The 21,269-nt window shown below is 50.1% G+C and overlaps 2 protein-coding genes across 3 annotated transcripts in view; one reads left to right on the top strand and one right to left on the bottom strand.

The window, feature by feature from the left end:
* Window positions 1-2,374, top strand: part of B4GALNT3 (beta-1,4-N-acetyl-galactosaminyltransferase 3) — a 101,110-nt gene extending 98,736 nt beyond the window's left edge. The window contains exon 20 of the mRNA XM_036456660.2: window positions 211-2,374. Coding sequence (XP_036312553.1) covers window positions 211-319 — 109 coding nt within the window. The 3' untranslated portion in view covers window positions 320-2,374. The remainder of the gene's footprint in view (window positions 1-210) is intronic.
* A 1,035-nt stretch (window positions 2,375-3,409) lies between these two features.
* NINJ2 (ninjurin 2) overlaps window positions 3,410-21,269 on the bottom strand; it is an 88,137-nt gene continuing 70,277 nt past the window's right edge. The window contains exons 1-4 of one of the 2 annotated variants that reach the window (XM_036456663.2): window positions 11,036-11,171; window positions 4,958-5,189; window positions 4,271-4,455; window positions 3,410-3,781 (exon numbers count right to left, since the gene is read on the bottom strand). In XM_036456663.2, the coding sequence (XP_036312556.1) occupies window positions 4,289-4,455; window positions 4,958-5,111 (321 nt within the window). In that variant the 5' untranslated portion in view covers window positions 5,112-5,189; window positions 11,036-11,171 and the 3' untranslated portion in view covers window positions 3,410-3,781; window positions 4,271-4,288. Of the gene's footprint in view, window positions 3,782-4,270; window positions 4,456-4,957; window positions 5,190-11,035; window positions 11,172-21,269 lie in introns of those variants that run through there. The other variant, XM_036456661.2, reaches the window with a different exon arrangement.

Here is a 21,269-nt window from a genome sequence, read left to right on the forward strand (position 1 = left end):
TAAACTAAGGCTCTGAGAGATGATGTGGAGCTGGGACTCAAACTCAGGCTGTCTGGCTTCAAAGCCCACACTCTGCGCCACACCCGCTCCTGCCTGTGGGGAGGGGGGCGGGGGAGACACACGAACAGGAAGGCGGGACGAGGCTGTTGTGGGTGTGGATCCTGGTTGCCTCCCGTGCTCTGTGGCTCATGCTGCCCCTCTCGCACTCAGGATCCTCCAAGCAGGCCTGGAAGTGGACCGTCTCTCCCTCAGGAACTTCTTCCATCACTTCCATTCCAAGCGAGGCATGTGGAACCGCCGCCAGATGAAGATGCCGTGATCCCAAGGGGCGGCCCACTGGACCGACCACTTCCTGCCCCTTGACTCGCAGCTGTTCCCCAGCACCCTGTGGACTGCTGGGGGGAGTGAGGTGGGGAGCAGAAGCCATGGCTGGGCCCCTGAGGCCTCAGCGTAACACCCCCACTCCACTGGGAGCTGTCCCCTGGCAGACAGCTATTGAGGGCCCCTCTCCACCTCCGGGCCGCAGACCGAAGACGGAAGACTTTGTGAAGCGCAGCTTGAGGGGCTGTGCAGCTTGAGGGGCTGCAGAGGCTGTGCAGTCAGGTCAGGGAGGGAAGACCTGCTTGAGTGACACCATCCTAAATCTCTGAGGTGCGAGTCAGCATCCGCCCTGCGCTCCTCCCAGGAGCAGCGACCAGGAACTGGAAGCTCTTCTATTGGACGTATTTTACCGGGGTTTCATTTAAAAAAAAATTTTTTTTTTTATCAGAAAAACAAACCTTAACTGTCTACGACCCAGCATAGACTACAAGAGGGGGACGGAGTGGTGCCTTTAGGGAATGTCCCCGTTTGCATACCTCAGACCCACGCCAGTGTAGTGTAGAGCTGTGTCCCTCGGCCGTGATTGGCAGCTGATTTATAACCAGAGGAGCTGGCCCCGCGCGGAGCGCTTCCTCTGCTCTGCCCCCGGCCGTGCCTTACAGAGCCGCGCACATCTCCCCGGTGGTCCCCGAGCTGCTGGCCACCAATTAGGGCATTAACCTTACCCTCCGGGCAGCGCTCACTTCAGGCCCAGCGGGAGCACAGAACTGGCATCCTCTTCCTGGTGCCACAGGGGTTGGGAGACGAGGAAGTGGTGGGCAGTGGGCTCATCCTGGTGTCGGGCATGTAGGCCACGCAGGACAGGCAAGGCGGAGGAGGCGGAGGGGAAAGAGGATGTGGATGTACTAAGGGAATCACGACATAGATGGGAGGAGGGGCCTGAGTCAACAGGAAGGGATGAAAGGGAAGCGAAGAGCTCTGAGTCCTCACAGCCCCGCTCCCCAGCCTTGCCGGCCTGCAGCGGGAGCCCCAGCCGTGGCCTTGAGTGGAAGAGGAAGGGGTGTGGGTGGAAGGGAACCGTAAAACGGACCAGGGCAGGAGGCAGCAGGGTGGCAGGTTTGGGGAGGTGAGGATGTGGTTCTGAGTTCTCTTCCCCAAGTGGAAGGGCGAAGGGCCAGGAGGAACTGAAAAGTGAAGCAAGTTCAGGGAAAACAGCTCTCGGCCTTTATAGTCGAGGCCACCCTTTCTGTCACCCGAGGCCACGCACTTACCTTGCACGAACGATCCCCAGGTGCCTTTGTGGTGGGGATTTCTCTGCTGCTGCTGCCTCTGCCGCTGCTGCTGAATTCACCGCTGGTGCATTGGACACTGGACCCTGAGCCTCTGGCAGTCTGGGAGGCCAGCACAAGGCTCCCTGCTGTGAGCAAGGACTGACGGCCGTGTGGCAGGCCCAGACAGCTGGCCCAAGGCCCCTGCTGTGACAGTCAGTCCCAGGAACAGCATTTGGAGGGTCTACTTAGTTTATGTCCCTGTATTCACCAAGAGCATAAACTTGGTATAGGGGAGACGAGCCTGTTGAGAACCCTCAGGCTTCAAGGGAATCCTTGCCTCCAACTTTCGAAATCAGGAAGCGCAGGGCTTTTCAGTGACTCGGTGGCTTTTGGACATTCCTGTCCTTGGGCTATGGCTCTTTAGGGTCCCTGTTCCAGCTCACTGCCTCTGGGCAAGCTCTTTGGGGAGTAGGCTGTGGTGCTGGGTTTCTGGGGCCACCGTCATCATTGGGCATCCACTGGGAGGCCTGAGCCAGCCCAACAGCCTCCCGCTTCTCGTCTAGTAACAGGGCCAGCCCGGCCTCCCCCACTCCCCGCCCCCCCCCCCAACCCCCCGCTCCTGGCCAGTGCCTTGTGTTTGATGTTTGTTACCTCCACACCATCTGCCTTAAGGGGGAGGACCTGGCAAGGGCTCCTACTCTGTAGGGAAATGTCTAGGGTGGGGGAGGGACTGGGATGGTTGGGGGAAAGCATTAAATATTGCATCTTCTTAGAAAACAAAACGGCTCTTGCACTTTCTTGTTGCCCATCCTGGTGGGAGAGGGTTGGGCTGAGGGCCCCGTGGTTCATGTCTCTGTCCTTCGGCCATCAGGCCCCTGAAGGACATGCCAAGGACCCTTTCACACCACTCTCCACCCATTACCATTAGCTGGATGCCTGCCGTGGGGCAGACAGCCCTCTCTGTGCTGCGGTTTGCTCCTGGAGGGGACAACTCTGGTCCTGTGTGAGGAGCGCACAGTCTGATAGACCAGGCACTCTGTTTGGCAGGTTAATGGAGCTTCGTGGTTTCAGAGGAGCGAGGCTGCTGAACACGTGAATAAGGCTAGAAAGAGGGCCAGAATGGTTGAGGTGAACAGTGGAGAGGAGCTGAGGTGTGGCTTACTTTAAAATAGCTGACAATTTAAAAGTATTTTCTGCTGCCGAGACCGGTTTGGCTCAGCGGTAGAGCGTCGGTCTGCGGGCTGAAGGGTACCGGGTTCGATTCCGGTCAAGGGCATGTACCTTGGTTGCGGGCACATCCCCGGTAGGGGGTGTGCAAGAGGCAGCTGGTCGATGTTACTCTCTCATCAACGTTTCTAGCTCTCTCTCTCTCCCTTCCTCTCTGTGAAAAATCAATAAAATATATTTAAAAAAAAAATAAAAAAATAAAAAAATAAAAGTATTTTCTGCTTAAGCTGGAGATGTCCTGTTGATGGTTTGCAGGTACAGACTGACCTCCCTAGTTATATTTGGCGTAGGCATAAAATCAAAGTTTATATTTCTCCAACACGTGCCTAAGACAAGGTGCTAACATGAAAACTAGAACAGGTTTAAAGAAGGTTTTGAAAGGAGTGTGCATACATGCGTCAATCTAGAACTGACTAGTCGGCCATTGCTGTAGCATGTGGGGCTTGACTCCGAGCACAATCCAAAGGAGAGGGAGTGATTTAAAAGCCTTTTCTCATTCCAGGCCTGGAGTTTAATCCTTTGAGCCCTTTCCAGGACACAGATGGAAATGGCAGCTCAGGTGCAGCTAAACACATAAAGGTTGACTTCAGTGGATTTGCAGAAACTTTTATAGATAGAAATCATTCCATTCTACCTGGGAGAACAGGCCTGGGGATGGATGGAGGGAGGGAAGGAATGGAGTAAGTCAGAGCCAGAGTCCTTAAGCTGGCGGACTCAGCCTTGGGGCAACATGCCTCAGAGGCAGGCGCCACCGGGAGGAAAGGTTGCTGTCCCACTCAGAGCTCAGGCCTCTGGACCAAGATGAAATTCACTCGGACCATAAACTATCCCATCTTCATCTGGTGCTGTGGTAGGAAGCAGGCATCTACATCGCTCTCTCAGGAGCTCCCAGCGCTGTGGAAAGTGCTCATCAGCCTGGCAGGTCAGGAGGAAAGAGGCGGAAGCAACTCCGGACCCAGTGCCTGTGGGGAAGCCGAGAAGAGGCGGTGAGGGGGTGAGGCAGAGTGCCCTCGATTCCCCTTGCAGCCTTCAAAGATACAGATGTGACACAGTAGAGCTGGAGTGGGCCTGAGATTCTACATTTCCAGCAAGCTTCCAGTGCTTTTGCTGCTCTTAGTTCATGGACCACAGTTTGAGTAGCGAGGACTGCTGGACATTGCCAAGAGGGAAATCCCACATCTCCATCTTGCCTCTTGCCAACCACTACCCACATTGCCTCTTGCCCATCTCAGGTGATGGAAAAACCTGAGTCTAAACTAGAGGAGAAGAATCATTAACGGCACTGAGGGCCTTTCTGAGCCCCCATCCACCTCTTCTCCAGGATTCCCTCCTTGTCACAGTCTACCTTCTCCTTTTGCATGGCAAGGATTTCTCTTACCCTGAACCCCCAGAGGTGAGGAAAGGGCTGCCTCGGGAGCCATTGGGCCTGAGGACCTTCCAGTTTCCCTCACCTGGGTTCCAAGCTGAATTCAGAGAGGATTCCTTGAGGTCCTGGCAGCCAGGAACCCTGTCTTATGTGCCCCGAAAGCTGTAATGAAGATATTGACGACAACAGTGATGAAGACCAAGATGGTGGCAGCATTGTTGAGCTGGTTTAGTTTCCACTGCATTTCTACCTCATTCAGGTTCAGCCGCGCTGTGGAGAAGTGGTGAGAGGTAAACCTCAGGGTAGGGGCTACAGTCTGAAGCTTCCCTCACAAAACCCACTCGAGTTCAGAGAAGGTCTGGCAGCCCTATGTGGCAGAAGTCAAGGGAGGTGGTGTCATTGCACTGGACACCTCTTCCCTCACTGACCAGTGTGTGGGCGGGCATGTGGTGCTTCATAGAATCGGGGTTTGGGAACTGAATCTTCTGAGTGGGGAGCATGCTCACACAGGTGACACGGGACTCTGCTACCAGTTAGTGAGGGCCTCGTCCACAGTATTGTGGAGTGGCCACTGCATGGAACACCAAGTGGTGGGGCGGGGTGCCTCTCATCACCCTGTATGTGTCACTTGGGCCTTTGTAGGTGCAGAGGGCTTACACTAGGTTTGAGTATGGCTGAGAAGTAGGCATGTACAAAGCAGGGTGGTACAGGGAGACACTTGGGGCTCATCTTCCCACTAGGGCACCGGGGCCAACTCCAGGCCTGAGCTCACCAATGACCACGAGGAGGATTCCGATGACGACCTGCAGGAGCAGGGAGATGCTGATGAGAGTGATGAGGGTGGCATAGTATTGAGAGGACGGCCCCTGCTCCAGCACCGTTTTCAGCCGCATGGCATTGGACATGAAGAGAGCCACGTCCAGCATGCTCTCTGCCACGCTCTTCTTGGTGGCATAATGGTTCAGGTTGATGGGCTGGTTCCTGCTGGGGTTGGGGTTCCCAGGCTGTAAGGGAGAAAGCACAGGCTCACCTGGGAGGCTCGAGAAGGGAAAGAAGATTTTTTAAAACTCTCTCCTAACCAGGTGAGGGCAGGTAACACCCTCCTGAGTTTTATGGCCTGAAAGACATCCTGTTATGTTAGGTTGTAATTTTTATTTCACAGTGGGTAGAGTCACCCTTCTGTCACAGCTTCACACATTCATCTGAATGAAGCCAGGAGGAGTCTCAGCTGCTCCTAAAACGTACCTTACTCACTTTGTGCTGTTTCACTTGGGCCAGGCCTCACCTAGGGCCTCTCAGAAGACAGTAGCAGGAGGCTTGGGTGCAATAGGAAAGGCACCTCTTCTCCCAGGGCGCTGTGGCCCCAAGGCGGGGTGCACAGCTTAGCAAAAGGATCCTGAGCTGAGTTCCGATCCCACTCAGCCCTGGGCACTGGGCCACAAACACAGGCCCAAACCAAAACACGTCTGTACGTGTGCATGCATGTATGCTAAAAGCTCTTTATTTTTTAATGTTCTGGCTAGGATTTATTGACATATAATTTACATTTGATTTGATTTTTAAAATATAAAATAAAGCTCTTGTCTCAAGAAGTCACGAACGCCGAAAGATGGAGTTACAAAGCAGGCACATGGGTTGGACGTCAGGGCTGAGCCAGGAAATCCAGGCTGGGTGCTGTAGGCACTCTGCCATCACTCGGGAGAATTGGGGGCTTGCTAGGAGATTTATTTACGGGTCGTGCTTGGGGTGATTGAGCCAGCAGGGCCCAGAAGCAGGAGACCTGGTGAAAGGTATGGTATTGATTTAGGGTCAGGGTGACAAGGAACTGAACCCGAGTGGTGGTGAGGAGAGGAAGGAAGGACTTGGAGAGATGGTACAGCCTGGGGCAGGTAGCTACCTCAGCAGGTGACCACAGCGGGATCGCTGTGGAGTGGGTGGGTGGGGGAGAGGGGTAAATGGAGTGGATATCTAAGGGTTCTGGAGGCTCCCGGATGCTGGGCTTGTTCGGTTAGTGCCAGGGGTGCCATGGCCAATAGCCCACAATAACACCACGGCTAAAACCTGTGGTCCTAGCCCATTCGGCAATGGTTCATTCTGGGTTCAAAGGATATATTAAGTGAGAGTCTGAGGAGCAGCCCAGCTCTCCCCACAATTCAAAGTGCTTCTGCCCGAGAGCCGGCTGTCCCCCTTGGCTATGCCCACTACTCACCCTGTCCCACCATTCAGTTTGCCCAGTAGATACAAGCTTTGCACTTTTTCCTTTTTCCGAACCCAGCTCTCAGTTCTGATAAACTCCAAAATTACTGTGAAAGCTTCAAGGGAGGAAACCCCTTTTCTGAAGTGTTGTATATTAAAGGGGAAAAACCCGGTTTGGCTCAGTGGATAGAGCGTTGGCCTGCATTTTACGGGTTCGATTTCGGTCAAGGGCACTGCCCGGGTTGTGAGCTTGATCCCCAGTTGGGGACTTGCCGGAGGTAGGTAATCAATGATTCTCTCATCATGGAGGTTTCTGTCTCTCTCCCTCTTCCTTCCTCTCTGAAATCAATAATTTTTTTTTTAAGTGGAAAAACCTTAAATTCAAATAGTGTGTGTGGGGGTGGGTGGGTACTTGGGGACACAGAGATGTCCCCAAGCCTCAACAAAAAATATTGTCATTTGTAAGTTTTATGAGAACGACTAGGCTTTTGTTATCAAGTTGGTCTTAGAGCCTCATCCTTTCCACTCCAACTTAGGGCCTGCTTTTATTTTTATTTGTGCCAGTTCAGGATTGCTGCAGCTATGGTGGTGGGAGGCTCTGCAGGGTGCCCCCGCCCCCAAGTTCCTGAAGACACCAGTTCTCCACAGTGTCCACAAGGTGTCGCGCTGCCTCCAAAGAAGTGACTTGGGCGCCCAGGCGGCCCTGGTGGCCGTGGAGTTTCTCCTCGAGGACTCCACTGACAGGCAGGCTCCTGTGAAACCTAGAAGGCCCAAGACAGGGAGCCTGGTTCACAAGTCTGGATAGGCCAACTTAAAGCCCATCAAACGGGTGACCAATGAGTTCTGGGATAAACCAGTACTGCGATGGGGCCAGGACTGGGTGGGGAACCAGCACTACCTGCCTTGGGACTGTGGGACCTTGGAAAAAGTTGCTTTGAAAGGGAGGGGAACAGTTTTCTTAATCCTTCTTGGTCAGTTTAGGTGCAGTCCTACTCTGAGGCAGAGGCCTTACTGAAATGACCTGAGGGTCCTCTTTTCTAGCCTGAGAATTTGATTGGATGAACCCCAAATCCCACAAGGTGCCACCCTTTTTACCCACTTCCCAGAAATTAGGAGCAACCCAACAAGGATTCGGGAGAGGACGGTAAGGATGGCAGGCCTGGTGATGGGCAGGGTGGCCCCTCTCCTCCTTCCAGGAGCTGGCCCTTTAAGGCTTAGGCCCAGGCAGCCGGGAACAAAGGCCCGGGAATGTGGGCTGGGCCAATTAGTGGAGCCACCCAGTCTGAGTCATTGGTATTTCACGGGACTAGGAATCACTGCCTCATCTGCTCCCTCCCCTGGCCCCTGCCCTCTCCCAGGGTTGAGGGGCAGCTCTGGAGGTGCCCAAGGCTGCCTGAAACAGCTTGCAGGGCTGATCTGACAGAGCTTGCTGGGACCTTCCCTCCCATCCACTCAAACCCACTTGCTCTGCCCTAGCTCCTGGCCCCTTTCTTCTGGTTCCTCAGAGAGGGCCTGGAAGGACAAGGGCTTCTTTCTGGCTTCTGGGCCCAGATCTGCCTCTGGGCTTGGCACTTTGGGCCCCAGTTTCCACATCAATAAAACAAGAGGAAAAACCCCATCTCTGGAGGGGTGGAGGCTATAGAAAAACTGATGAGACTTTGATCTTCCTCAAAAAGAAAGACAGAACTGCAAGCTCTTCTAATTTTTTTTTCCAGTTTGAGATCTATCTCAATGCATCTTATTCCATCCCACTGCACCCAACCCTTGTAGTGGAGGACAGCAGGTGGCCACACCAGAGACTCCAGAGTCCTTATCCCAGAAAGCAACCTATTCAAATCCTGCCAACAATGAATGACACCTGAACACCGAGGGGGGGTTTTGGTTGATATGAACTTGGAGCAGGGGTGGGTGTGGGAGGTGGAAGTAGATCCAGAGTTCCTTTCTGGAGCATGCGAAGGTTCTGGGCAATAAGAGGCCTTGGGCTTGGTGAGGGGGGGTAGGGTGATGCAAGGGGGTTGGGGACACGACAGACACCCTCCGCCCGGCTCCCGGTCTGCCTTACTCCCCAGCACCACCTTTCCCCTCCCTCTGGTTCCAGCTCAGACTTCCCTGGGTAATAGTTCTCCTGCCAAGTCCCAGCTCCCCAGGTTGGTGTGGATTCCAGCTCTTGAAGTCATGGATTGCTCCATTGCTCATTCTTTATCTCTTAATCCTGGATGGCCTATATTATTTTTGTTTCTTTACAAAACTTGCTGGCTAGGAAAGGAATGTCTCTTTTAACAGAAAAGTAAACAAATTTTTCATTGTTTATTGACATTACGGGGACCACAAGCTCCAAGATATCATTCTGCTTTTCTCGGAAACAAGATTTCCAAGGGGTAACTGTCCCACCAGAAGGCCGTGGGAACCACTGCTCAGCGTGTTTGGGACCTGGAGCCTGTGGCCGCGGTGAGTGACTGCCCAGTGGAATAGGAGCTGCCAGGAGGTGGGAGTTTGTGGCAGCCAGGAGAGTACCACAGAAGGCACTCTGGCCCCAGGTTCAAATCCTGGTTCTGATACAGAATAGATGCCTGAGCAAGCCTGGTCCCATCACTGGGCTCCTTATCTGTGAGACAGGGTGGGTGGGTGGGTGGGTGGGGCAGGGCGGGGTTAGTCATTTCTTGGGTCATTCTAACAAAGAGTGCTGTAGGGGTGGGGAAGCCCCTCCTTCTGAGTGGAGAATTATCAGAGCTTGGGAGTATTTCCCTTAAAGAGGCAAAGGTCAGACAGCTGCAGAGCCAGAGGGGCAGATGCAGTGAGTCACTTTGCTCCAGGGCATTGATGACCCACTAATGTGTCATTCTGGTGAATGCCACATGGCAGTCTTCCTGTGTTTAAATTCAAACTCAAGGCTGTGAACAAAATAGCCTTGGGGCAGTGGCCTCTTGACCCTTCTGTTGGTCTCAGAATGACAATCCAGAAAAGCCAGGTCTCACCTGAAAAAGAGATGGTGATGAGCCAAAGCTTTGGCTGGCTGGTTTTCCATAAAGGGAGGGTGGGTTCCAGCCCAGGAAGAGTATTGGTTTGGGTAACCTGTTCTGCCAATTTGTTTTTAATAAGGGTGCCTGAGATCCCTAATCCTCTGGCAGAATTAAGTTTGAAAGGGTACCTGGGTCTGTCATACTGTGCACACACACAGTAGGCTCATAGTACAGTGGGAATGATAGTAGTTCCCACTTACGGAGTACATACCCTGTGCCTGGTATAAGGTTAAACACGGGACATGAGCCATTGAATCTAGTCCTCACATCAGCCCTGTGAAGTTGGTGTGGGCTCATGATAATAATAGTTATAAAAGCAGAGGCTCAGCCGAAACCGGTTTGGCTCAATGGATAGTGTCAGTCTGCGGACTGAAAGGTCCCAGGTTCGATTTCGGTCAAGGGCATGTACCTTGGTTTGCGGGCACATCCCCGTTAGGGGGTGTGCAGGAGGCAGCTGGTCGATGTTTCTCTCATCGATGTTTCTAGTTCTCTATCCCTCTCCCTTCCTCCCTGTAAAAAATCAATAAAATATATATATATATAAAAAAAAGCAGAGGCTCAGAGAGCCTAAGTAACTTCCCCAAGTTCACACAGCATAGTTTTTACCTCAATTCTCTGTGTGCCAGAGCCTGTAATTTTAACCCCTACTCTGTTATCTCCCAGAAGTTGAAGACATACTCCCTGGCTCCAAGGAGTTTAGGGTCTAAAGATAAAAATATAAAGATGACCCCCAGCTAGTGTTCTCAGTGGTTAGAGCACAGGCCAGTGAACCAAAGGGTCTGGGATTTGATTCCGGGTCAGAGGCACGTGCCTGAGTGTGGGTTCATTCCCCTGTCCAGTCAGGGGCATGGGTGGCAACCAACCAACGTATTTTGCTCACATTGATGTTTCTCTCTCTCTCCGTCCCTCCCTCCCTTCCATCCTATCTACAAAAGCAATGGAGGAATGTCCTTGGGTGAGGATTAACAAAAAAATGAAATGAAATAAAAATCTAAGATGAAAGAAGACCATTAAATAGGCCCATACAGGTACATGTATACACTTGCTAAGAGGAAGTATAACACCTTGGCCTGAGTGGGGCTTGCATTAGGCTTTCCTGAATTTGCAGTGGGGTCGTGTTCTTGAGCCGCGGCACCCTGTGGCAGAAAGGGCACTACGCCCAGAGTCAATGGCCTAGGTTGAACAGAGTTGAGACAAGAAAGACTTTTACCTATCTTTTGAATTCTGAACCATGTGAATGTTTGAACTATCTAAAAAATATAAATTTAGAACCAAAAACAAATGTGCACTCCCAAAAGGCCAAATGGTTAAAATAAAACAGAAACTAGAACTTCATCTTACCCAGGCCTTACCGTCTCTGTGAACTGGAATAGTATCTGCTCTGTTTAGCACAAAGTGCTGTTAAAGAGATCAATGAGATAATGTGGGTGAAAGTATTTAAACAAATATGAAAGAAAAATCTCTCCCACTCGGGATTATACTCCCACCTGTGGGCCTAGGGGCATTGTAAATAACAGGTTCTGATTCAGGGCTTGTCCCAGTCCAAATTTTGGAGGCACGTTTTGTCTTCTCAGCAACCCCCATGGTCTTTGAAATGTCTCTTCTCTCCTCCATCAGGCACCCTCTCTTCTTATCTCTGTGAGCTCCACTTGAAGCTGCACCAGGCTTATGTCCCAGAGAGGAAATTCTCAGACAAGCCCACCTACCCTGGTCTCCACGAGCTCTGGCTGCCTGGGCATTGGCATTGCAGATGCTCCCAGCAGCCCCCGCCCCCTCTCTAGCTTGGATCCTGCTCTTCCTCCCATGGCAGCGGAGGCAGAGGCTAACCCTCCTCAGGGCTCTGCTTGTGCCAGGCTCCCTGGTGCTCAGCAGTGCTGGGCCACACCAGATTACTCACTGTTCCCTGACACACCCCACGCTTTGCTCCAGGACTTAAGGCCTCTCTTCCCCCTGCTACCCCGGCACCAGGAAGCCTCCCTCCCTTCTAGACCCTGTCCCCATTACTCTCCACATAGGCCCTGCGTAAAGGCTGCCCTCTCTGTGCTGGCCTGGGCCTTGTGTAGACCTCTCTAGATGGCCCATCACTGCCTACATTACTGCAGGACTCCATCTGCCATATTCCCAGGTCCCACAGTGCTTCGCTCAGTGACTTGCCACATTAAATACATGATAAACTTTTTATTTTTAATTTAATTTAATTTTATTTTCCCCCCTCCCCCCATGATAAACTTTTTAATTTGAGTTACTTCAAAGAGATTTTTCAAAAATCTTAAGTGTCTTTAAGGATAGGATTTCAGGCACAATGGCTTCTGGGTGAGGGGGGTTGGATTTGGAGAGTGAATCTTTGCCTTTAAAATAAAAGCCTGTGGCCCAGAGATAGCCCTTTCTCCCTGGTATCCTGCCTCTGGGAATGAATGACTCAGGCTGGAAGCTGGCCCTGGTCTTCAGGCCAAAACCTGCAAAGGCCCAGACCCTTGAGGCCTGTGTCTGGGGCAAGTGGTCTGACTGCATCCTTCCAGTGCTGACAGTAAATCTCGCCTTTAAAAATCAGCAGTCTCTAATCCACCTTGGGTGGGGTGTCTTTTGCGTGCTATTCTGATTATAACACTAACCCTGCCCGGAAATGTCCTCCGAGCCCTGGGCACAGTCTTGCTGTGAGGCTCCAGCCCTTGCCCCAGGCTGCAAACCCAGGCTTCCCAGCTGCAGCGCTGACGGGGCACATGGGAGCAGCCTCCCTCTGGGAAAGTCTGCAGTGTCTCCGTCGTCCACTAGGGGACCCCACCAGAAAACAGCTCTGAGGGCCCTGGGTGAGCTCAACCTGCCAGAGTACAGAATCCATGAGGTCCACAGGGTTTCTCTCTAACACATAAGGGGGCTACATATAAACGAAACTGGGTGTGCAAAAGAGACGGGAAGGTCTAGGGATTGCGATAGGAAACCCATGGGACCTGCTTGCTCTTCCTTAGGAAGCATTTTCCACCTCTCCTGCAAGAGGTCACCAGGTCAGCGGCTTTCAGGAAACACTCATTTGTTAGGGTCCAAAGTTAACCATGGGTTTGTTACACAGAAATTTCCAAAGAATGTTTCTGCTCTCTCCCAACACACACCTTAAACAAGAGTACTTTCTGAATTAGCACCTTGCTCTTGGGTGTTTTTGCTCTCAGTGCATTCCCCAAGCCACTCAGACCATCTCTGCTCTTTGTAATCTGACTCATCTTTCAAGGGCCAACAAATTGAGCTAAAATTTAAAAAACAGAACATAAATAAAGATAATGCTGTACGCCAGTCCCCTATCCCACAAAGTGGGTACTAAAAGCCCCATTTTACCAGTGAAGACAATGATTTTCAAAGAGATTATCTGCCCAAAGTCACCAGATACCCAGGGGTGGTCCCAATGTCAAAATCCTAAACCTATATCTTTCTTCTATATACCAATAGTTCTTAAATTGTGGTCCCAGAAGCAGCAGCAGCAACAGCATCACCAGGGAACTTAGTAGAAACGCAAATTCTCAGGTTCCACCCTAGACCTACTGATTTAGAAATGGGTGGAACCCAGCCATCCGTGTTTTATCTTTTTTTTTTTTTAATATATTTTATTGACTTTTTACAGAGAGGAAGGGAGAGAGATAGAGAGTCAGAAACATCGATGAGAGAGAAACATCGACCAACTGCTCCTGCACATCCCCTACTGAGGATGCAACCACAACCAAGGTACATGCCCTTGACCGGAATGGAACCTGGGACCTTTCAGTCCGCAGCCATCCATGTTTTAATGAGCCCTCTATGTGGTTCTGATGCAAGCTCAAGTTTGAGGGCCATTGGTCTACACCAGTGGTCGGCAGACTCATAGTCAACAGAGCCAAATATCAATAGTACAACGATTGAAATTTCTTTTGAGAGCCAAAAACAGACTTCTGTGCATGGGCCACGAAGTTTCAATTGCACTATATGTGTGCGCCCACACGAGGTATTTTGTGGAAGAGGCACACTCAAGGGGCCAAAGAACCGCATGTGGCTCTTGAGCTGCAGTTTGCCGACCTCTGATCTACACCATCCTGCCAAACTGCTTACTATCTTCTAAGCTCAGTGCTAGACACATTCATATGAATTTTGTCATTGAATTCTTTTTAAAAAAATATATTTTATTGATATTTTACAGAGAGGAAGGGAGAGAGAGAGAGCTAGAAACATCAATGAGAGAGAAACATCGACCAGCCACCTCCTGCACACCCCCTACCGGGGATGTCCCCACAACCAATGTACATGCCCCTGGCCGGAATCGAACCCGGGACCTTTCAGTCCGCAGACCGATGCTCTACCACTGAGCCAAACTGATTTCGGCTGTCATTGAATTCTTTTAACAACACCTACTTTACAGATGAGAAAACTGAGGCAAAGAAAAATTCATTAGTTTTGCCCAGGATCACCGAGCTGTTATTATTGTTTCAGAGCTGTGGTTTGAACGCAGGTGGGCTCTGGAGCCTGCGTCCTTAACCACCCGCCATGCAGTCCCTGGAAGCACAGGCTGTGTCAGCTCACAGGTGGACACCAGTCGGAAGTGTGCTTAGCTCACCGGCCGAGAGCTTTCTGCCGAACAGTTCCAGTGTTTTGCACCAGCCGCCTGCCGGCTCCAGCAGCTCGTCTCCCCAGTGCCTATGGTTGCCCAGCTGTTGATCATGGGCCTGTGTATAAGGGTCCGATACATTTATCTTAGATCTTCCTCATGTCTTTACTCAGAAACATTTACTGAGTCTTTTTTAATTCTATATAACCTTAGATTTTGTGGTGAAACCCAAATCCAGAAAGGAGGCCTAAACACAGGGAAGTTAAAAAATGACTTTCAGAACAAATAATCATAACACAAAATAGCAACATTCTACATAATGATGTGTATGAGTTTTGTATGTCCCCACTAGATTATATGTCTCCAAAAGGCAAGAATTATTTCCTTGGAATTTCAGATAATTAAAATAAGAAGCAGAGGGCAAGGCCTGGGGGGTGGGCGGGTGTGGGGGAGGAGACATATGTACTACTATATACCTTAAACAATTAAATTAAATTAAAATTTTTTAAAAAGAATAAGAAGCAATAAGAACTGTTTCTGTAATCTCTGGCTACAGTCCAGGTGAGGACACCTCATGAAATAGTTCCTATCACACTGAGATGGGAAAAGGGAAGGTGGTGAATTTCCCACTCCACCCAGCCTATGGAGAGCCTGCCAAGATTCTTACTCAGGTCAGTTAGACAAATATGTTCTCAGTTCCTACCGTGTGTTACACGTTTAAGGTACAACAAAGATCCCTGCTTTCCCTATATCCCAGATCCCCTTGCCCCCTAAAATGGCAGGCTTAGCAGAGAACAAAGTGCATAAAGGGGAAAACCAGGAGATAAAAAGGCCTTTTCAATCCTAGCCTGGTAGATACAACTTCATAGGAACAAAGACTTTAATCTGTCTTGTTCACGGCCAAATCCCAGAGCCTGGCACCTACCCTGGCATGCTGAATGAATGAATGAATGAATGAATGAATGATGTATTTGTCACCCCCTGGATTTATTCAGAAAAGGCTTAAGAGGCAGGATCATGGTGAGCTGTGCTCCGTGATCCTCCTATATGGAACCTTCTGGGGGTGCCAGTAAATGGCTGTCTTACATGGGCATGTGGACTCCCAACTCCCCTCAGTACTCAGCACAGTGTTTGTGTGTGTGTGTGTGTGTGTGTGTGTGTGTGTGTGTGCTTCCTTGTGGTTGGTAGTGTCTGGGCCCTGGCATAGACAAGACAGGCTGTCGATGAGGAAGAGAAACTGCTGTTCTCATTGGAAGAAGCCCAGCTACAGTTCTGGGCGCAGGAGAAATCAAGAAAAGAGGAGACTCCAGGTCAAAGCCAGGGGGGAAACAGCCCCCAAGGTTGGCCAGCTCCACGGCAGATGTCCCCTGCTGGCTTTAGCCAGTCTAGTGAGGCCTGGGCTCTGAAGCAGCTGGGATTGCCTACAGCCCCAGCCCCAGGAGCCCCCTATTCTCCCTGTTCTGGCCCAGCAGATCCCGCCTGGTTCTCACACCCACTCTACTTCCCTTCCTCCGGACTTAAAAGCCAAAGTGAAGTAATGAATCCCATGTTCTCCCAGCCCCAACACCTGCACTCTGAGCAACAGCTCTGACGCCCTGGGCCGGGGTCTGGGGAAATAAAGGTTGAGTGAATAGCTGGCACTGCGCTTGGAGTGAAGGGGACTGAACTGAGTCTGGCTCCCATTTTTGCTCGCAGGGCCTCCGGTCATGCAGCCTCTGTGCTTCTCGGCTTCCTCTTTTGTAAAATGGGAGGATGCCACCCTTCCCCCCTCACTGCCGGAAGCTAGTGTATGGTCAGGTCCATACACACAAAGGGATGCCAAACTCTCGAGAAAGCAATCCACAGCGAAACTGCTGCCCAACATGTCCGACAGCCCACACTCAGAATTCTTCCGGATTTACCGCCTCTTTTATTTCAGTGTTTACCGTGTGCCAGCACCAGGGGAACTGTAGGGTCAGAGAGATTAAATAACTTGCCTGAGGGCATACAGCTCGTGATAGGGGACTCAATATTTGAACCCGCGTCTGTCTGAGGCCAGCGCACAAACTCTTAACCACTGTGCTGTTTTGCAAGCCCCCGCTTAGCTCTTGTTTTTTAACCTCTTCCTGGAAGGTCAGAGCCCTGAGGAAATCCTTCCTCTTGCCTAACACAATACCTGACCAGAAAGGCGGGCAGACTAATCCTAGTCCTGGTCCTGCCTCGGCCGGCCGCCGCTGGCCCCCAACCAGACTGGATGCACCTTTTCTGAAGCCCAGGCAATGCCCCGGGGCAACAAAGCACTTGCGGGTCACTGCTGTGTCCTCACTCCCTTTCTAAAAATACAAAGAGCACGAGCCCTCCGAGGCCTCCAACAGATATCCAGTTGCTCTCTGGGGTCAGCCAGGTCCTGCCACCTGGCAGCGGCTCCCTCTGGGCCCCCTGCCTGACAGCTGACCCCTGTTGTCCCTGTGACTATTTACTACAAGGCAAAGTCCGGTTCTGCAGAGGTGGGAACTCCTGAGGGGCCCGGCCCAGCCCGGCCCGGCTCACCCTCATCCATGGCGAACTAAGCCCAATCAGAGCAGATACATTTTGGCTGAGCTTCCTTCCTACGGCCATAAAATGCGGGCCCCCATCTTTCCAGCTCTTTGGAGTTTGGGCAGCAGCCTGGTTCAGGTGTATGGACACTCAGTTCCAGCACTACACCCAAAAGCTGTGTGACCTGGGACCTCTAATAGCCACTAGTCAAATGGGAATAATATTACAAAAGCAGTGACAGTATTGTCCTACTTTTAAAAAAATATATATTTATGTCATAAATAAATCTGATATGATATGGACTAAAGTATTGTCATCTCTAAGCATTAGGATCTGAAGTATTTTTTCCTTTTTGCTTTATCTGTATTTTCTAATTTTTCCTCAATGATCATGTGTAGTAAAAAGAAATATGATGTTGGCCCTGGCTGGTGTGGCTCAGCTGGTTAGAGTGTCATCCTATACACCTGGGGCGGGGGGGGGGGGGGGGGGTGGGGGGGTGGGGTGGGGGTTTGGATTCCTGGTCAGGGTTGCAGGTTTGATCCTCGGTCAGGGACATACGGGAGGTAACTGATCGATGTTTTTCTCTCATGTCAATGTTTCTCTCTCTCTCTCTTTTTCTCAAAACTCAATTAAAAAAACATATCCTTGGGTGAGAATTAAAAAAAAAAGAAAAGAAAAAATGTTTAAAACAACAGCCATATAATTGTTATTTAAGATTTGTCTTGACTTACAGAACAGTTTGAGAATAATATTTATTGAAAGTGGCTTGCAAACTTTATTTAGTTAGTTAGTTATTTAGTTAGTTAAAGTGCATTGCAAGACAAGTGCCAGGGATTCTTAATATAATTTTCCCTGAGGGCATTTGGAACCACAGGGATGGCTAGCCCCAGCCTGACTTCCCGCTCCACACCAGGAAACCCTGGAGTTCAGAAGCACCACCCTGGACCTCGCCAGTCCCATCCTCACTGTGCAGGAAGAGGAGAGTGTGATCGTCCATGTGATGCCATGGCTGAGGCAAGGGCATGGCCATGTGGTGTAACAAACTGGCCTGCTCCGTGGGTGACTCAGCAGCACTGATTGAATACCCACTGTGTGCCCTGGACTGTTCTGAGAAGATAGTTCTGTTTGCTCTTCAGTCAGTCAACAAATATTTAATGAGCAGCTATCTACTTTAGGCACAGAGGGCAGGGCACAGAGGTGATGATTTAGGCAGGGAGGTTGTGATGAACTGCAGGAAGGGACGGTGCCATGTGAGATATACAAATGAAGTGGGAAAGCAGGACACCGTCTGGGAAGCATAGTGAGAACTCATGGGCATCAATGCCATCTCTGCTGGATCTTGAAGGACAAGAAGATTTCTTCAGAATCACAGAGTCCCTGCCTTGAGAACCAATACCCTAGTGGGAGAGACTGGCAAAAAGTGTCCAAATGGGTACAATGTAACCCATAGTGATTTGCAGGGCCCTGTACAATATGAACACGTGGGGCCCCGAGGTCAAAATTAAGAATGGCAGATGGCCACATCAGAGCATAAAACCAAGCAGGGACCCTTCTCAGTGCTGGGCCTGTCGGAACAGGCCCTGGGAAGCCAGCTCAGGCAGCCAGGAAGTGCAGGAGGAAAGTATTAAAATTTCTTTCTCTCTTTTAAAATCCAAAATGTTTATTGGGATGGTTTCCCACTCATCCTGAGTTGAGGGGCTTTTAGTGCTGCTTTCTTCTGAAGGAGCATTCTTCTGTTAGTCCTGATTTTTCTCCTGTTGGCTGACAGAGACCAGGGGAGCAACCAGCACACGAAGCTACTGTTTGTGCCTGGCTAACGACGGAGGTGACTTTCTAACATCCTGGCCATGTCACAGCCATGAAGTAGGAATTGGGGCTCTGCACCAGGCGCTTCTCCCAGTGTTTCCTCTTCTCCTCTCTGGAGAGGGATGCAGGAGAGCCTTAACGAGAGGCATATAGGCATGGGGAGGTCGTCACTACGGGAAAGTTAGGATTTCTTGTTGCCAAGAGGCCCCCGGGCCTTGGGAAACCCAGTGGCTGCGTCACTGTTCGCATCTTGGGTTAAGGTTGACCCCCAGAAGGTGAGCTAACCTGGCCAGATGCTATACTATACATTTTTATTTATTTATTTTGTTTTAATCTTTATTGTTGAAAGTATTACATATGTCACCCTTCCCCCTTGGCTTCTTCTAGCCCACCCCCAACCCAGGCCCTAGTCCTTCACCACCCTATTGTCTGTGTCCATGGATTATGCATATATGGTTCTTTGGTTGATCTCTTCTCACCCACCCACCCTCCCCTGCCTTCCCTCTGCAGATTCTGGACTTAACTATTCCCTTTTGCTGCCAGAAGGGTGTTCTGCCTCCAGGACCCTGCTCGCTCGGAGAGTGCCGTTCACTGGGCTCTAGTCGTGTGGAGAGGAGTGGCATACCCTCCCACCTCTAACCCTTTCACTCTTACTTGTGAACAGATGGTAGAGTCTCCAGGGATGGAGACAGGTTTGCCAATATCTGGGGAAAACAAGGCCAAAGAGATGCAGTAGGTACCAGGGGGCAATTTCTAACTCTGCTTCCAACTTGTCAGGGTAGGAGGCTCAGCCCTTCCTATAGCGTATCTTTGTCAGGTGAGAGTGTTGGAGTAGAGTCCTGACCTGAGTCAACAAAAGGAGTAGGGCCTACTGCAAACATGAAGGTGGGATCCAACAGGAAGCTGTACCCTCTGCAGGAAGCAGGCTCAGGAGGAGAAGGGGAATGAGTTTAGGAGGAACCCACAGTGAAGCCCGATGCAGAAACCACTTCAGTAATACATTACCTGCAAAATTGTCCCGAGGGTGTCAGATCTTTCAGTTGTACAAGACAGAATGTGTGTGTGTGTGTGTGTGTGTGTGTGTGTGTGTGTGTGTGTACTCTTCTAGAATTCGCATAGCTGCCTAAGGACAGAAGCTGAGGCTGCATATTAAGGATGAGCAAGGTGAGCCCCTGAGGGGCTTACAGCTCTCTGACTAAGTGCTAGAAACAAATGAGAAGTCTTAGTCTGATGCTCGAAGATATGGCTTCTGATTACTCTTCCTCTCACCACCTCTTTCCAGCACTACTGCCTGTCCTCCCCGCCTCTGTGCCTTCGTGCAGAGGGAACAAGAGTGTCTGATGCATTGTAGGCAGGTACACATTTGTAGAGTAGTGACTGAACATCCTGTCCCCACTGTTTGGAATGTTCTCTGTGGCCTTCCTTGCCATCTGCCCAGTAAGCTCTTCCTTCCATCAAGGATGTTAATTTCACCATGAGGCCTTCGATGACGCCTTCCCTCAGATGACTAGTCTATTGTCTCATTGAACTGTGAACTCCTCCAGTGTGAGGTTGGCACTTACTGACAAGTAGAAGTTGTTTAGTTTATGAAGGGAGGGAACGACCTGTCCAGGCCCACTCTTTATTTCTAAAAATATATATTTTTATTGATTTCAGATAGGAAGGGAGAGAGAGAGAGAGAGAGAGAGAGAGAGAGAGAGAGAGAGAGAGAGAGAAACATCAATGATGAGAGAATCATTGATCAGTTGCATCCTGCACACCCCCTACTAGGGATCAAGCTGAGACCTCTTGGTTCATGGGTTGTTGCTCAACCACTGAGCCACACCAGCTGGGCCATGCTCATTCTTTAGACATGAGACTACAGCTAGCCAGTGAGCCACAAAGGCTACCTTACCTAGTCCCTGCTCATGATGTAAACATAGGTAGGTCTCCCTTTTAAAAATACCCTGGTGTGTGAACAGCCAAATTAATTGATAAGACAGCAAAAAGGGGAATGGGTGGAGGGAGATCCATATTGCAAATCAATTCCCCACAGATTACTTGATGGATATTTTTCTAATCTTAAAAGAAAGAAAGGCTTTATAAGTATAACCTGAAATACAGAAGCCATAAAGGATTGATAAATTTGATTGCATGAAAATTAATACTATTTGAATTTATAATAATGACAAAAATAGCATATACCCTTATAAGACTTATTTCATCCAAATGCTATGCCAAATGCTTTTTATACACTAACTAATTTCATTCTCATAATAATCCTATGGGTTAAGGTGCTATCCTTTTTTTGATCCTCACCTGAGAATATTTTTCCATTGATTTTTAGAGCGAGAGTAGAAGGGAAGAAGGAGAGGGAGATGGGAGAAAGAAACATTGATGTGAGAGAGACAAACCTCCTGTACCCACCCGAACCAGCCTGGGATTGAACCTGCAACCAAGATACGTCCCCTGGTCAAGGAATTGAGTCTGTGACCCTTTGGTCCACAGGCCAATGCTCTAAGCTAGGGGTGTCGAACTCAATCAGAGAAGGGGCCAAAATCTAAAATCCAGCCTAAATCGAGGGCCGAATGGTTTACTGAACAGTCATAAACTGTCATTGTGATGGAAACGCAGCGGAGTGCAGTGATGACAGCGCGGTGCGGGCCACATTGCAAGGCCTGGCGGGACGGATTTGGCCCGCGGGCCTTGTGTTTGACACATGTGCTCTAAGCACTGAGAAAACTGGCCATGGAAAAATGCTGTTTTTATTCCTCAGTTTATAGATGGGGAACCGGAGGTTGACTAAACCATGATCATTCATCTAATGAATCAGTGATGAATCCAGGATTATCAAGTAGCCTGCCTTCAGATACTGTGCTCTAGCCATTTGTTAGGTGGCCACATGCCATAAAAGTCAGAAGACAAAACAAATGAGGAATAAATTGCAACACATAGGATAAAGGACCAATTTCCCTAATATATGTTAAGGTCTTTAAAGTGAG

This window comes from Pipistrellus kuhlii, unplaced genomic scaffold (assembly GCF_014108245.1).
Source record: "Pipistrellus kuhlii isolate mPipKuh1 unplaced genomic scaffold, mPipKuh1.p scaffold_m20_p_3, whole genome shotgun sequence".
Taxonomy (NCBI): Eukaryota; Metazoa; Chordata; class Mammalia; order Chiroptera; family Vespertilionidae; genus Pipistrellus; species Pipistrellus kuhlii.